The 14,475-nt window shown below is 33.7% G+C and overlaps 4 protein-coding genes across 6 annotated transcripts; all 4 read left to right on the top strand.

Annotated features, from left to right (window-relative positions):
- The first annotated feature begins 728 nt into the window (after positions 1-728).
- On the top strand, positions 729-1,640 carry LOC114183479. The gene has a single exon (XM_028070508.1). It carries the CDS (start codon positions 879-881, stop codon positions 1,149-1,151), a length of 273 nt encoding a protein of 90 aa, XP_027926309.1. The 5' UTR covers positions 729-878; the 3' UTR covers positions 1,152-1,640.
- Positions 1,641-5,162: 3,522 nt separating this feature from the next.
- On the top strand, positions 5,163-5,753 carry LOC114185754. The gene has a single exon (XM_028073655.1). The coding sequence runs from the start codon at positions 5,278-5,280 to the stop codon at positions 5,542-5,544; it is 267 nt and encodes an 88-aa protein (XP_027929456.1). The 5' UTR covers positions 5,163-5,277; the 3' UTR covers positions 5,545-5,753.
- Positions 5,754-6,580: 827 nt separating this feature from the next.
- Positions 6,581-7,197, top strand: LOC114183909. The gene has a single exon (XM_028071088.1). It carries the CDS (start codon positions 6,760-6,762, stop codon positions 7,021-7,023), a length of 264 nt encoding a protein of 87 aa, XP_027926889.1. The 5' UTR covers positions 6,581-6,759; the 3' UTR covers positions 7,024-7,197.
- A 2,374-nt stretch (positions 7,198-9,571) lies between these two features.
- Positions 9,572-13,969, top strand: LOC114183136 (vesicle-associated protein 4-2-like). 3 transcript variants are annotated; one of them, XM_028070038.1, is made up of 8 exons: positions 9,572-9,862; positions 10,107-10,421; positions 10,947-11,017; positions 11,380-11,461; positions 11,553-11,671; positions 12,902-12,979; positions 13,095-13,214; positions 13,658-13,969. In XM_028070038.1, the coding sequence occupies exons 2-8, from the start codon at positions 10,151-10,153 to the stop codon at positions 13,718-13,720; spliced, it is 804 nt and encodes a 267-aa protein (XP_027925839.1). In that variant the 5' UTR covers positions 9,572-9,862; positions 10,107-10,150; the 3' UTR covers positions 13,721-13,969. The 3 variants fall into 3 exon arrangements, with proteins under 3 accessions (XP_027925839.1, XP_027925840.1, XP_027925838.1); XM_028070039.1 differs by having other exon boundaries at positions 9,624-9,813; XM_028070037.1 differs by having other exon boundaries at positions 9,624-9,879.
- The last annotated feature ends 506 nt before the right edge of the window (positions 13,970-14,475 follow it).

The following is a 14,475-nucleotide window of genomic DNA, read 5'->3' as shown; positions in this document are numbered from 1 at the left end:
TTCGTGTATATTATGCATTCTTTTATTAATACCTATTATTTTCTCTATGTATATCTCCCCCTTTACCGTGGATCAGAACATAAAGAAAAGATAAATTTAAGAATGTTTCATTGAAAACAGAAACATTTAACCCTCTAAACTTTAGTCCTTTTAAGACTTTAGGGCAATTAAATGTTTTTTCCTGTTTTTATTTCAGTAAAATAGCTATTATAAACTTCCAAAAACTCTTCCAACTGTACATATCAAATGAGACTGTCATTTACAAGTCTCTATTTTCCTGTCTAAACCATTCAAAATGATTTCTTATCACATTGAATTTTCATTCTTCTTATCCACATGTATGGGTAAAGTTAATTCGTGTGTATATATATATATATATATATATATATATATATATATATATAAATGCTGAATTTAATTTATATCTACCCGTTATTTTCGATGTCAAAAGTGGTTTGGCTACGTGGTTACACATAAGATTGACCTCATTAAACAATGTGCACAGTTCAAGTTATGTGGTCCTACAAGAACTATAGAGTGAAGTCCTTGATACAAACTGTTGATAGATTCTTCTTAATTGGATTAGATCCTCATCTTCTAACAAACAAAACACACGCATCATCAAACCCCACAAACCAAAAACCATGTGCCTATTCCACTACCTCTGGTTTTGCACACAAACTAAAACCACCGCCGGTATTTTCCACTGCCTCAATAATATCTCACTATATATTAACAACAACCTGCAACTCATTCATTCATCTTCAGCTCGTTCATATTCTCCACAAACACATAAAACCAGACACTTCATACTACCTTGTTCTTACACAAAAAGAAAGTTTTAGCATCATCTACTTTGTAATTGTTCAAGAGTGAAGATGAGTTCTTCGAGCCGTGCTTGGACTTGGACCGTGGCTGCAAGTGTTGGAGTGGTGGAGGCCCTGAAGGACCAGGGCATCTGCAGGTGGAACAGTGTGTTGAAATCAGCACAGCAACATGCTAAACATAATATGAGGTCTTTGTCTCATGCCAGGAAGCTTTCTTCTCAGTCCTCTAACATGGCTTCTGCAAAATTCAAAGATGAGAAAGCTAAGCAGTCAGAGGAGTCTTTGAGAACTGTTATGTACTTGAGTTGCTGGGGTCCCAACTAGACAGAGATCCATGCACACATTTTATGCAGTTCTCAATTTCTCATTTTTCAAGAATGCTACAATTGAAGAAAGATGAGAAATTGAAGAGCCAGAAGGCGCACCCATCAGAGAATATGTCTCAACTCTCAACTAACGTGAGAAATATTCTGAAGCATGCATTTGGCTGCCTTGGAGAGGCGTGGATTGAAACATCATTGGACTGATGAAATCTGAGACAGAAATTGATATTCATCTATGGGAATTTAAAATGAGGACCAGGGTTATGTACCATATATGTTGAATCATTTGTAAGATGTAATTTATAAGGCTGAACAATTATGGAGAAATTGCTTTTTCCTGTGAATTTTTCCACTGTTATATATTCTTCGTAGTCAAAGAATTTCATACAAGACTTGGGCCATTCATTAAACATCAAACTTTAGGATTTCCCTGGTTTGAGGTGCTGCAAGAGTGTATTGTGATATTTTTTAAGGTGTTATTGTTACTCAACTTATCTGCTCTTTCCTTATTCTGGATGTGGAGTGCTCAAAATCCAGCCACAAAAAATGACGATACCTAAAAACATATTTGCTAAAAGTAAAAATAAAAATGAAAAAAAAGTTAAGAGATTTGAAATTTTACATACCAAATTGTAATCTTAAAACGAAATTATTTTATATTTTCATAAAAAAAAGACTGAAAATGAATAATTCAAAAAATTATCATTGAGAAACAAGTTAAAATTATATAATTATAAATTATAAAAAAAGATGAAAATAACATTGACGAATAATCTAGTTTTTTTTATTATCTGTGGGCCTGTGGCTATGAAGTAGTCCAAGATTTAGTGGATGTCCTTATCTGTCCCATAATGCTACACAAGTTTTATTCTTATATTCTCCAAAGCCGCGTAGAGAAAGCCTTTGGTTTCTCAAAACCAGTTTCCTCACCAAACACATATTGTTTCCCACTTTCACTCACCAACCACAAAGAATGAGATGTGTTGAGCAGCATATGAAAAACCATGTCAGCTCCTTCCCTCAACCAAAGAATGTTTCTTCTTCATCTGTTATCGTTGCAACCAAGTTAAAGGTTGATAAGGGCCAAGAAGCTGATGAGTCTTTCAGGACTCTCATGTACTGAATATTTTTAACGTGAACATATAAGTTTTATTTGGTACTAAAAGTTAGTTAATAGAAAGATTACGAGAAATATAACTATTTTTGTTAATATTTAAATATTAAAAGATTAGTTTGATAGATTAAAAAAATAAATGTCACTAATATTGTCGATGAAAAACCACAATATTCGTAATGTCCTTTTCAACGTTATATATATATATATATATATATATATATATATATATATATATAATATTGATTCCAGATGATAATCAATGAAAATGTATAAAGATTTTAAAAATCCCTATTTATTAGGTAAATGACCAAATAATTATATTTATGCATCCACAACTTTCCTTTGTTAAGCCTTGCACGATTGTCTGAATGAAAAATTGCATTACAATGTTTATATCGCTTATTGTGCTTCGAGTAATAGTCGGACTATGGGCTTATTGATACGTATTTATTAACAGACAAAAAACTGAAAACAAAACATTAAAAGGTAAAACAAAGTTAATAAAAAGAGATATATATACTTCCAACCAAAAAGAAAAGCAAACAAATGTATAAAATTCAATTATAAAGCAAAAGATCAAACTTAGTTTTTTTTTTCGTAATGGCAAATTGCAAACCAAAATTACCTAGGCTGGCTTTTAAAAAATCACAGAAATGGACAAATCGTGTAGTCCCCACACAATTTTCCAACAAAGAAATCGTGTTTCTTTGAACGTTTTTCTTTTGAATACGAATTCAACCGATCAAAATTAGAAATCGTGGATCCCTGGACGTTTTCTTAAGTAAAGTCGTATGGGTCATGCATGTTTTCTTATGAAATCGTGTGGGAGATACACGTTTTTGTTTGTCATAATTGATTACCACAACTCGTAATCGATTACGAAAGGTTTTTTTTTTTTTATTATGTTCTTTTGTAATCAAATACACAGTAACTATAATCGATTACAAACATAATTTGGAGATTTTCAATTGCATTGGATTTTAATTGGATGCAAAGCAATGGTGATAATGTTAAATGTGACATGGTGATACTGTTAAATGTGACGAAAGTTGAAGTTCATTATTACATTAAGATGTGGTTGTTAAATTTATAATTGTTTTTGAAGCTATAAACATAGAAGAAATTACTAAATATCAATGAAATTAAATAAAATAAAGATAATAAATTAAGGATGAACTTGTAAGTATAGTGCAATGTAACAAATTACAAGTTCCACGATGAAAACAAGAAATTAAAATATGAAAATAAGGATGAACATAATCTATGTCTAAGACGGTGGGAAGTGACGGCGCACGTGAGTCATGTCTTCCTCGAGGTGATCAACCCGTGCACCTATGTCGTCGAAACGGGTACCCACAAAAATGCACACGATACAACTTCAATGTTGTGGAATCGAAATACCATCTTTACGTGGCACGATGCATCCATTACAATAATGGATGTCAATGACGTCTGAGGGCTGCTTACAGCAAAATCAAACATCACTAGGAAATCAAGTCCATTGACGACTAACATACATGTTTCTCTACATTAATTTTCTAGGATCATTGCAATCTGGATTTGACTCAAATTGCTTTGATTGTTTTCCATTTATCTATGCACTCTTGAGAAAAACTTTTGAAAACACAAATACATGGTTTATTGAACATGGCTTGAAGACAAACTCTATGTTAAGAGTAGGTTATCATCTAGAAGATGTCACTGTCCTGCTCCAACAAAATCACCAAAATTTTTGCATATTGTCATGTTCAACGCTACGATTGAGATAATTTCGAATTCGAGGTGCAAGAGATATCGACCCCCATCAATATCGGTCAAAACCAATCTCATTCATTTTCAGATTAAATGATTGGTGGTATGATTGTGGTCACTTCCAAACTAGTCGCCTTCCGTACATCACATCATAGTTATTTGTTCTTTTGCTCATATGTCACTTACAAATTTTATCCATCCTATTTACAACCTTGATTACAACCTTGATCCATTAAAATTTCATAAACTTTATCCTCTAATGGATTCCAAAATCCCACAAACTCAATTCATGCATATGTAATCGATTACAACACTCAAGTAACCAATTATATATCAAGTAACCAATTATATATTCCCAGAAACTACAGTTTGCTATTTGTAATCAATTACAATACACGTATAATCGATTATACAGTACTGAAAATACAAATTGTTCGAACCCAATCGATTATGATGATATCGTGTTAAGGATACACGATTTCTATTTAGAAATCGTTTTGAGTTTGTACGTTTTCTCTTTTGAAATTGTCATGGCCACCACAGTCCAATTGCAAAGAAAATCGTGTAAGGAATATACATTTTCCCTTTAAAAAATAAGTGAGAATAGAATGATTTGCCTATATCCATAATTTTTTAAAAACTTCCTAGTTACATCGTTAGCCCAGTTGAAATGTCTAGTACTAAAATAAAAACTCAAACTTACCCTATAATAACATTCCAAGAGTCGTTGGCCACATTATAATTTTTCCTACCTTTATTGCATATATCTTAGTAGCCACATGCATGTAGGCCATGTTTGGATTATTTAATTAATTAATGCCTTGAAGTGAGTACTAAGACAACAAGCGGATTCAGTCCCTTCCCAGAAACCAGGGTCTATCCAACGTTGATTGGTTTTATGGGATTTGTAAACCAGTTGCTCTTTTACGTTGTCTATTTCTCAAGCCAGAATCTACACGTGTAACCTAATCCTTACTCTGCAATGCAACTGCATGGCATCGTCGCACGTGTGTGGCACCGACACGTGGTGCTCAATACTGAAACAGGATACTGAGCAATTAAAAATCATTTATTTATTTTTTTTAAAAATGGCAACTTCTATCAGTCACCGACTTTTGCATCCCTATATAGGAGTACCCTTCACTCCAATATTTCATCATTCAAAAACTTGTGCTTGTATTCTTCTGATACAAAACTGAGATACACTACTATCAGCTTCAGCACTGAGAGAATCACTGTAACTGCTACTACATTAGATATGAGTTCACCTAAGAGAGCTTGGACTGTGGTTGTTGGTGTTGGAGTTGTGGAGGCTTTGAAGGACCAGGGTCTCTGCAGATGGAATTCAGGTTTCAAGTCAGCTCAGCAAAGTGTGAAAAGCCATGTTAGATCGTTGTCACAGGCAAAGAAGCTTTCTTCTTCCTCTTCTGCTCTGGTTTCTAGCTCAATGCATGAAGAGAAGGTGACACTGTCTGAAGAATCCTTGAGGAAAGTCATGTACTTGAGTTGCTGGGGTCCCAGCTGAAGGAAAGAGAAAGACAACATGGAGAAAACAGTTCTGTTCTTTGAATGTGGACCATGAAGAATTTGTGCCACATCGAGGAGGAGATGTCTCTTGCCATGTTTGGTCTCCATTCATTTATATTATTATTACTGCTATCTGTTCATTGTAACAGTAATCATGAAGAATATCAATTCAATGAAATTTCTACGATCTTCCCAGTTTCCCTTCTACAGATATTGCTTATTTAAATTTTGAAACTCTTTAAATTGAAGAGAAATGCAAGTCATGACTCATGAATGATTCTGCAACAACATAGACTTTATTAAATGTAATATAACATTATATATTCTTTGTCAAAGTAGCTAAAATATTATAGCTATTGTGGAGTGCATATGCAAGAATTATATCATCTCGTCTATAGCTTAATACTACGTTTATTAACTTATCACATTTTTACATAAATTATTATGTTACAAAAAACTGTTGCACGACTAAAATATCCCAGGTCAATAATATGATTCTGCAAAGATCGATTTGATGTTTAAGAACATTGCCAGTGCTGTATGTATAGATCTCATTGTTATTTTACATGATTCTCCAGGAAGTAATGCAGACATCAAAACTTTTTGGTGAGAAACTTGAAAAATTTAAAAACAGTACAATAAAATGATTTAACTTTTCAGTCCTTTACCCTGTATAACATATTTTGGTCATCAGATAATTTTTTATGCGGGTTTATTAAATAAAAGTATATTTAAATTATTAAAAAAAAAAACTTACTTTGGAACCTCAATTATTAGATTCCAAACAGATAAGAGTGTGCTTGATTTGCCAAGCAGACATCATAATGACAGAAAAAATTCGTACTTAAATATTTTATAGTTTAAGTGAGTGTGACAGGGACAGGTGGTCCTAAAACTACGGATTCATTGAACTTGATTCCAAATCTTTACGCTCAGCGAAACCACTGGCTACCCCAAAACCAGTTGCTAGCTAACCATTACTTTATGCCTATGGTTTTTCTAAATCTTTGGCCTTTTCCTCAGTTTAGCAGTTTTCTCAAGTGCTTCTTCACAATATAAAACCACCTTCACTTCAATTGCTCTCTCAATCTAAAATCCTGCAATATATTTCATCCATTCGCTTAAATCACACTACAATATCAAGTCTCAATTGGGTTACTTTTGATCCTTTAAATATCAAAGCAAGAGTTTCTTTGAAGAAGCCTTATAAAAGATGTGTTCAGCAGGCAGAACTTGGGCTGTGGCAGCCAGTGTTGGTGTTGTGGAGGCCTTGAAGGATCAGGGTCTCTGCAGGTGGAATAATGCCTTAAGATCAGCTCAACATCAAGTGAAAAACAACGTGAGATCCTTGTCTCAGGCAAAGAATCTTTGTTCCTCTTCTTCTGCTATGGTTTCTGGAAGATCGAAGGAAGAAGCAAAGCAGTCAGAGGAATCATTGAGGACAGTCATGTACCTAAGTTGTTGGGGTCCCAACTAGAGTCACAAGGGCAATTACAAAACTTTGTGTCTAATTTGATTGAACCTTTGCCCTAAGGGAAGGTGGGGCAGAGATTTCATGGTCATGTCCAAAAATTGCTGTTCTATTGCGACAGATTTGGATGTAAATTTTGATGAATGAAAAATATCTGAATGTGTTAAACCATTTCAAAAATTTTATCTGCTTTGATGTTTTCACTTTTATTAATGCTTGGTACCTCCAGGGGTGAAACATAAGTTTACACTTTCATTTCACTGTTGAAATTTGCTAGATTTCAGCAGAAAAAAATTGGGAGGAAGGAAACACCAATTAGTGTTTAGAAACTTGATTAAACCAGATCTAAAACAGGACTCTAATTGGGGTTAGAAATTTGAGGCGTTTGAAAAATGCAACTAAATTTGGATATGACATTTTTCCCCTTAACATAATAATAATACAAATAAACTACTATTATGCTTAAGAATTAAGTAATAAACAATTTAGAAAAATTTAGATAAGGATCTGAAAAAGAGATTGTTATGATCCTTATCTCCTTGACAATTATAATTCTCTGAGTAGTGACAGTGCCACACCATCCCTGGAAGAAACAATCCATGACCTGGTTGTTGATTATCGTAATGTTAATCTTCAATTGGTATTAGTCCAAAAGAAAAAGAGAAGATGATAGCTTTTTGTTTTAAGTAATATGAAAATTAATTAGTAAACTATTATGAGACCTTTTAGCAACTTTTATTGATTTTTAGAAAGTAGCTTTTGGGCAAGGTTGTTGGCTTATTCCAAGCACAATACTAATTAAAATAATAACGAATCCATGATCATATGATATATTATTGTATAATTAGAACAAGAGGGGATCCAGTTAGGCAAGAATTACTGAGAATTTATATTGGCTGCTGACTGTTTATGTGCCGCTCTAATGACACTAATTTTAAAATTTTAAAATATAAAAAAAAATTAAAATGGGTTCATTCTTAATAAAATCACTTGCTAATAATGTTCTACAACCATATTATGTACTGGTGGCTAATGAAGAAGCTAGAAATAACTTTATTTTCTGTGTTCGTTTAGAGCACAAGGATAAATAATAATAATAGTAATAATAATAAGGTATAATTAGTAGTATACTACCCAGTTTGGTGCTGGAATTTCTAATTGGTACCCGGTTTAAAAAAGTGTCAATTACGTACCCAAATTAGTTTAAGTGCACCAATTGAGTCCATTTAAGTTGACTCCGTTAGAAAGGTTAACGTTGATTGATACTGGTTGGTCTGTGAATTAAATTTGGAACACGTGGAGATTAATTTTTAATGATGTGGAAAGCTGGGGAAGAAAATTAAATGTCTTGTAATGAAAAATTTTAAAAATAAAAGAACGAAAATTAAAAAAAAAAAGGGCGACAAAGCTAAAATAGAAGTCGCAGAAGCATGTGATAAAAATGTGAAATTGGGGAAAGGTGACGCAGGGGAGACGAACTGGTGGAGGATTTTTCGCGAAGTGGTGGAGAAATTGAAGGCGACTTTCGAACACTGAAGTGGAGACTTGAGAGCGACTTGTGGGCCATTGATAACGAAAGGTTGATATTGTGTTTTTCTCTGATTTAGTGATTAGGGTTTTGATGTTAGGGTTGATTTTTGTGAAGTTGGGGATATTGGAGAACAGGTTGTTGTTGAGTGAGAGGATGGAGTGGCTAATGAAGATGTTTGTGTTGGGGATGGTGAAGAGGAGTTGGCTGATAAGGAAAATGGTGTGGGTAATGAAGAAGTTTGTGTTGGGGATGGTGAGGAGGCCTTGGTTGATAAGGTGAATACAAAAGTAATTGCACCCTTTAAATACATCATTGTCACCACTCCGCTGCTTATAAAATAAAAACAAAAACACACAAAACGAGAGGAAGAACAAACTGAATTAGGGCACAACAAACTGTCAGGATATTGATGAAGAAGAAACTGGATTAGGGCAGAACATAGGAGAGGAAGAAGATAATGAAAAATGAGGGCCAATCTTCTTTAAATATAAATACCATGTGGAACTGTACAATTATAATTTCAACCAGTCATTTGTTATTATTTGACATGTATCCCTTCTGCACTGCCACCTCACCACTTCTTAAACGCCGTTTCGGAATATTTAACGGTATGGACTCAATTGGTGCACTTAAACTAATTTGGGTACGCAATTGACACTTTTTTTAAAGGGTACCAATTAAAAACTCCAGCACCAAACTGGGTACTATACGACTAATTATACCTAATAATAATAAATTAAAGGAAGAGAATAAAGAAAAATACCAATCCTGACTAGATTTATTTCGACACTGATGTGGTTAGATATGAAGCCAACTTTATTTGGATTGCTGAGTTTGTTTTTGTTCTTATCAAAATTGCTTTTTGCTTGAAAGAGCAAAAATCACAGCTCATCCCATACCTTCTATGTTGTCACTGTATTTCGTTTTGGATTAAAGACTTTCTTTTGTAATAATGTTCCAAAAAAATCTTGATGTATATAAGTTATTTTAACCAATTTCTCATAAAAATCGGTGTTTTTATTTAAAAATAACTTTACAACTACAAGCAATTACTATTGGATAAATAAAAGGTTTGATATGGCTGTGTTACACATTTGTCAAATGTTGATAAGAAGGAGCAAATGATTGCAGAGAAGGAAGAATCACAACAACTGTAAAGCCCGGGAATCCATGGCATAAACGAAACGGACCTCAAACACACAAATCAAAATCACAGAATTGGCTGCAATGAGTCCGAATCCAATTTTTCATTCCATTCCATCACGGTAAAATTGACGCCACCATCTCTGCTACCAAATTGTCTCACTCATAAAGGTACTTACCAGTACAAGGTAACTACCACCGTTTTCGACAAAACAAGAAAAAAGGTTGTAAATCAAACACGACACAGCACAACACACCCAAGGGTCACATTCAAAACCTTGGCTTTTTCTTGGACAGGCTTGCTAAGTTCGAGCGTTTTTACCAACAGACACAACTTTCATAGCATTTCTGCCATACCTGCCAAATCTACCTTCGTGTCCCTCTCTCACTGAGCCCAAAGCTTGAAACTTTGCAGGCTTTTCTCCGACCCAGTTGCCGGAAGTGGCGGTTCCCGGTGAAATGGAGGTGGAGAGTGAAAAATTAGGGTCTGTTGGGAAGGTTTGGAGTTTTTGTAGAAAGCCATTTTGGCAAACAACTCACACTCCATCTTCTTCTTCATCTTCCACATCTTACAACGTGCACAATGTTCACCAGCAAAATCAGAATAATCTTCAATCTGTTGATAGATCCGGTCAGCATTCTTCAACCACTGTCTCATCTGTGGCAAAGTCTCTGCTCCCTACAAAGAGGAGACTCCGTCTTGATCCTGCCAATAAGCTTTACTTTCCATGTAGGTGTCTCTTGAAACTTGTTTATTATGTTATAATAAGCAATGTTATACCTTCTGATGCATCTTTTCAATATTTTATATGTTAAGTATCAAATGAAAAAGGAAATATATTTAATATCTTGGACACATAAAAAACTATTTAATACTTACGATATAAAGGAAGCAGAGGATTTATATCAAGATATTATAAGAAGATTTAGAATTATTCTCTTGCGTGTGTACGAGTGTGCTGAATTTCGTGTGAAATTAATGTTTTGTTTCAATTTGCTTGGTCTAGATATTTCATTTTCATTTTACAGCCTTGTGAATGGGTTGCTCTAATCATAGTTATCATGGCTAACGTTCACATTTGTCCATTCCATTTTTTTTACCTTGCTTTATTGTTTTGCTACATTTTAAGATGACCTGTCTTTTAATAGGTGAAATCAAGTATATGATGATGAGAAAACGGATTCATCGATTTGTTTGTAGTGGATGTTAGGTTTGTCCTTGCTTGATTCAATGTGACTTTGTTTTGATTTGAAGATGAACCTGGTAAGCAAGTTAGGAGTGCAATCGCAATCGAAAACACTTGCAAGTCTCATGTAGCTTTCAAGGTGTGGTTTCTATTTCTGTTTTCTTCTTTGCCATCATTTTCTTGTATTCAGAAATTATGTGTGAGAACATTATCAACATGTTACTCCATATCATAAATTGGCTAATAACTCTGTCATTCATGGTATTCATCGTATGATGTAGAAAACTGTAAGTTTTAGTCTCTACACATGCATGAAAGTTAAGTTTTGGTAAATTACTGTAGGAAATGTAATATGTTGATCATGACCCTCTTCATATAGGGTTTCATCATGGCATATATCTATAAGATGATATGAACACTGATATTTTTATATACTGCCTTTTTCTTATGTTTATCCACTATTTAGGTTACTCCAAATGATGATGTTTTCTTTTTTCTTAGTTTCAAACAACAGCACCCAAGAGTTGTTATATGCGTCCTCCAGGTGGTGTTCTTGCTCCTGGTGAAAGTATAATTGCCACCGGTAATTTGTGCTTTTAAACTCGTGCTAAATAACATGGTCAAATGCTTAGAAATTGGTGATTCCTCTCATAACTGTCTCACATCTTTGGCAGTATTCAAGTTTGTGGAGCCACCAGAGAGCAATGAGAAACCAATTGAACAGAAAAGCAAGGTTAAGTTTAAAATCATGAGCCTGAAAGTGCAAGGTGAAATCGATTATGTACCTGAACTGGTAATTTATTATTGCTCCTTTTGATGATATCTGGCATCAACATCATCTGTAGTTTTCATTTATATCTTAGCTTGTTCATGTAAGATAAAGTTCAAACCTTCTTCAAGTTCGTGGCACAGTTAACATTTTCTTGATGGTGTGTATGTCTTAAAATCCTTGTTTTTTTGTGTGTGCGGAAAAGCTGAAGATGTTAACTTAAACAAAGATCAAGAAATTTGTATTCCATGTGAGTACTGTTGAATATTTTAAGATAATAAATAGTACGAATGGGAGTTTGGCATGTGTTAGTTATTGGAAATGAAGGTGGTTCTGGAACCTTTGTGCTGTATCGATGTGAGTATTGTTGAATTTATTAAGATAACTTTTGCTTATAAATAGTTCTAAGAGATTCTATTTTTTACCAATGGGAATTTGGCATCTGTTATTGGAATGGAGGTTCTGGAACCTTTGTGCATATTCATGACCTGATTTTACTTTCTTTCTGGGGACTTGAGTTGGTGTAGCTTATTTATTTGCTGTCTCCACATTTACTTGTGACATGTATCATACTTGAATATACATATGCCTGAACGTTTCCTGATTTTCTTCACACAACTAATGTCAGAACTGAATTTTATATGAATTGCCTTCTCGGGTATATCACTCTTAATGCATTTTATTTAAGGTGAGTACATAAGGTTTTGAAAGTAAAAATATTATGGAACACTTTTTTGTTGCTAGCATTGCAACTTTGATTATATTGTACACAACCTACGTAAAGATAAATAACAACGAAGAATGCCATTCGAAATCCCTTAAGCTGATTGCAAGCATTCACAAAATCATTTTTCGCAATTCATCTTTTGCAGGTGTGACTTGCAAGTCTTGTGTTAGGAATATAAGTGTGAGTCTAAGTCCCACATTGACCAGAAATGAGAAAATAGAGCACTATATAAGAATAAAGACTCATAAACCCATTGTCTTAAGGTTTTAGATTGAGAGTGGTGTCAGTGTCTTATGTGGTTTGGTTTAGATCTCACTGGTGTTGTATCTCCCAAAATGATACCCCTCCTTATAAACCTAACATCTTGGACTTATTCCTGCATTGATAAATAAGCCAAGTCTATATTATGTTACTTTGAACATTTTCATCGAAGTGTTTTGGTTTCTTGAATAAATAAATAGGCATGCATTCAGTACACAAAGCAAATTAGAATTTAACATGTAGAGGTCACATATTTTATCCTGCAGTTTGATGAGCAAAGAGATCAAGTGGCAATAGAGCAAATTCTTCGGGTTATTTTTGTGGACCTTGAACGGCCTAGTCCTGTAAGACTACATATCTCACACATGGCATGACATAACACAAGACCACTACCATTTTATTAATTGTAGTTATAATTGAAAAATTGTAGTTATAATTGAAAGCTGTTGTTTCTGTAAGGTACTGGATAAGCTCAAACGAATGTTGGCTGAAGCTGATGCTGCACTTGAAGTGAGAAAGAAACCGCCGGAGGAGAAAGGTCCTCAAGTAGCCGGAGAAGGCCTTGTTATAGATGAATGGGTTAGACACTCTTCTTGCCACATTCTTTTGTTTGAGTACATAATATATAGTCACTTACAATGACTATTTCAAAAGTCATATCTGTCATGACTTTTTATCAGGTCGATTTAAGGTCCAAGCAGGTAAAGTTCTTGCTTTAGGCCTCTCAAAAAAAAGTCTCTAAAATTTTTTTGGCCTCCAATAAACTGTTTTAGTTGTAAATAAAAAGGCTTCCTAGAAAAGAAAAGGTCTCCTAAAAATTGTTTTATAGTAAATAAAAATATTTCATTCTTAAGTTTGTTTTAGATCTTTCAAACTCTTTGAAACTCTTCGGTTTTTTCTGTTTCTTATTAGTTGAGTATGTGAAATTGTTTATACTAATAATGCATAAATGTTAACTCTTTACTTATATTCAATATTCTCCTTCTATTTTCTCATATTCTGCATCTTTTCTCCTTATGTAGAAAGAAAGAAGAGAAAGATACTTGTTGGCCCAACAGCAGGTCCAAGGTGTTGATTCAGTGTAAAGTGTTTCTCTCCTTCTTTCCTTGGGTCAAGCCCTTAATGTTATTTGATTGTATACTCTGAAATTGAATTCCAGACTCACTGATCTGATATGTCATACATGGTTGAAGCGCCTAGAAAATTGCTATAATACAATAATGAAATCCTGTCTTTTTCTTTTTCAACAATGTCTGTGATGTTATTATGTACGAGTGAATACTTAATTTTACTTTTACATCATCATCTATAATTTTAGCTCGTCGGTTTGAGAAGTATATGGGTTATTCTTGTCTTCAACATAATTATTTTCCTTTGAACGATGGATCAGTACAATTGATTATAATAAAATAGTATTGGCATTCATAAGCCATTAGTTCTTTATAGTTGTTTATCAGGTGAGAAAAAGCAAAGTTGGTAGCATTCATGGCGGCTATAACTTAAAAGATTATAATCTCATTTTTTTTTTCTAGTTGGTCCAAAAAATAGTAAGGCTTCTTTAAGATTTTTTCATCAGTTGGAGATCAAATGAAATCAGAGATCTTATATATAATAGATAATTAAGAGGTTAGTGGTTTGAAGTAGTCAAGAAAATTAAATAATAGATAATTAGTTAACAATCATGATCTTTGGATATGTTTTTTAAGGGCTTGTCACTATATTAGTTGGTGACAGTGGAATACGCATTTGAAATGATCTCCTATTTCATCTTTCATTTGGTTATGCTTTTTTGGTACATGATCTGGTTATACTAATATTACGACATTCCAGAAATAGAAAT

Source organism: Vigna unguiculata, chromosome 5 (genome assembly GCF_004118075.2).
Source record: "Vigna unguiculata cultivar IT97K-499-35 chromosome 5, ASM411807v1, whole genome shotgun sequence".
Classification (NCBI taxonomy): domain Eukaryota; kingdom Viridiplantae; phylum Streptophyta; class Magnoliopsida; order Fabales; family Fabaceae; genus Vigna; species Vigna unguiculata.
This window is presented reverse-complemented; position numbering and strand designations above follow the sequence as displayed.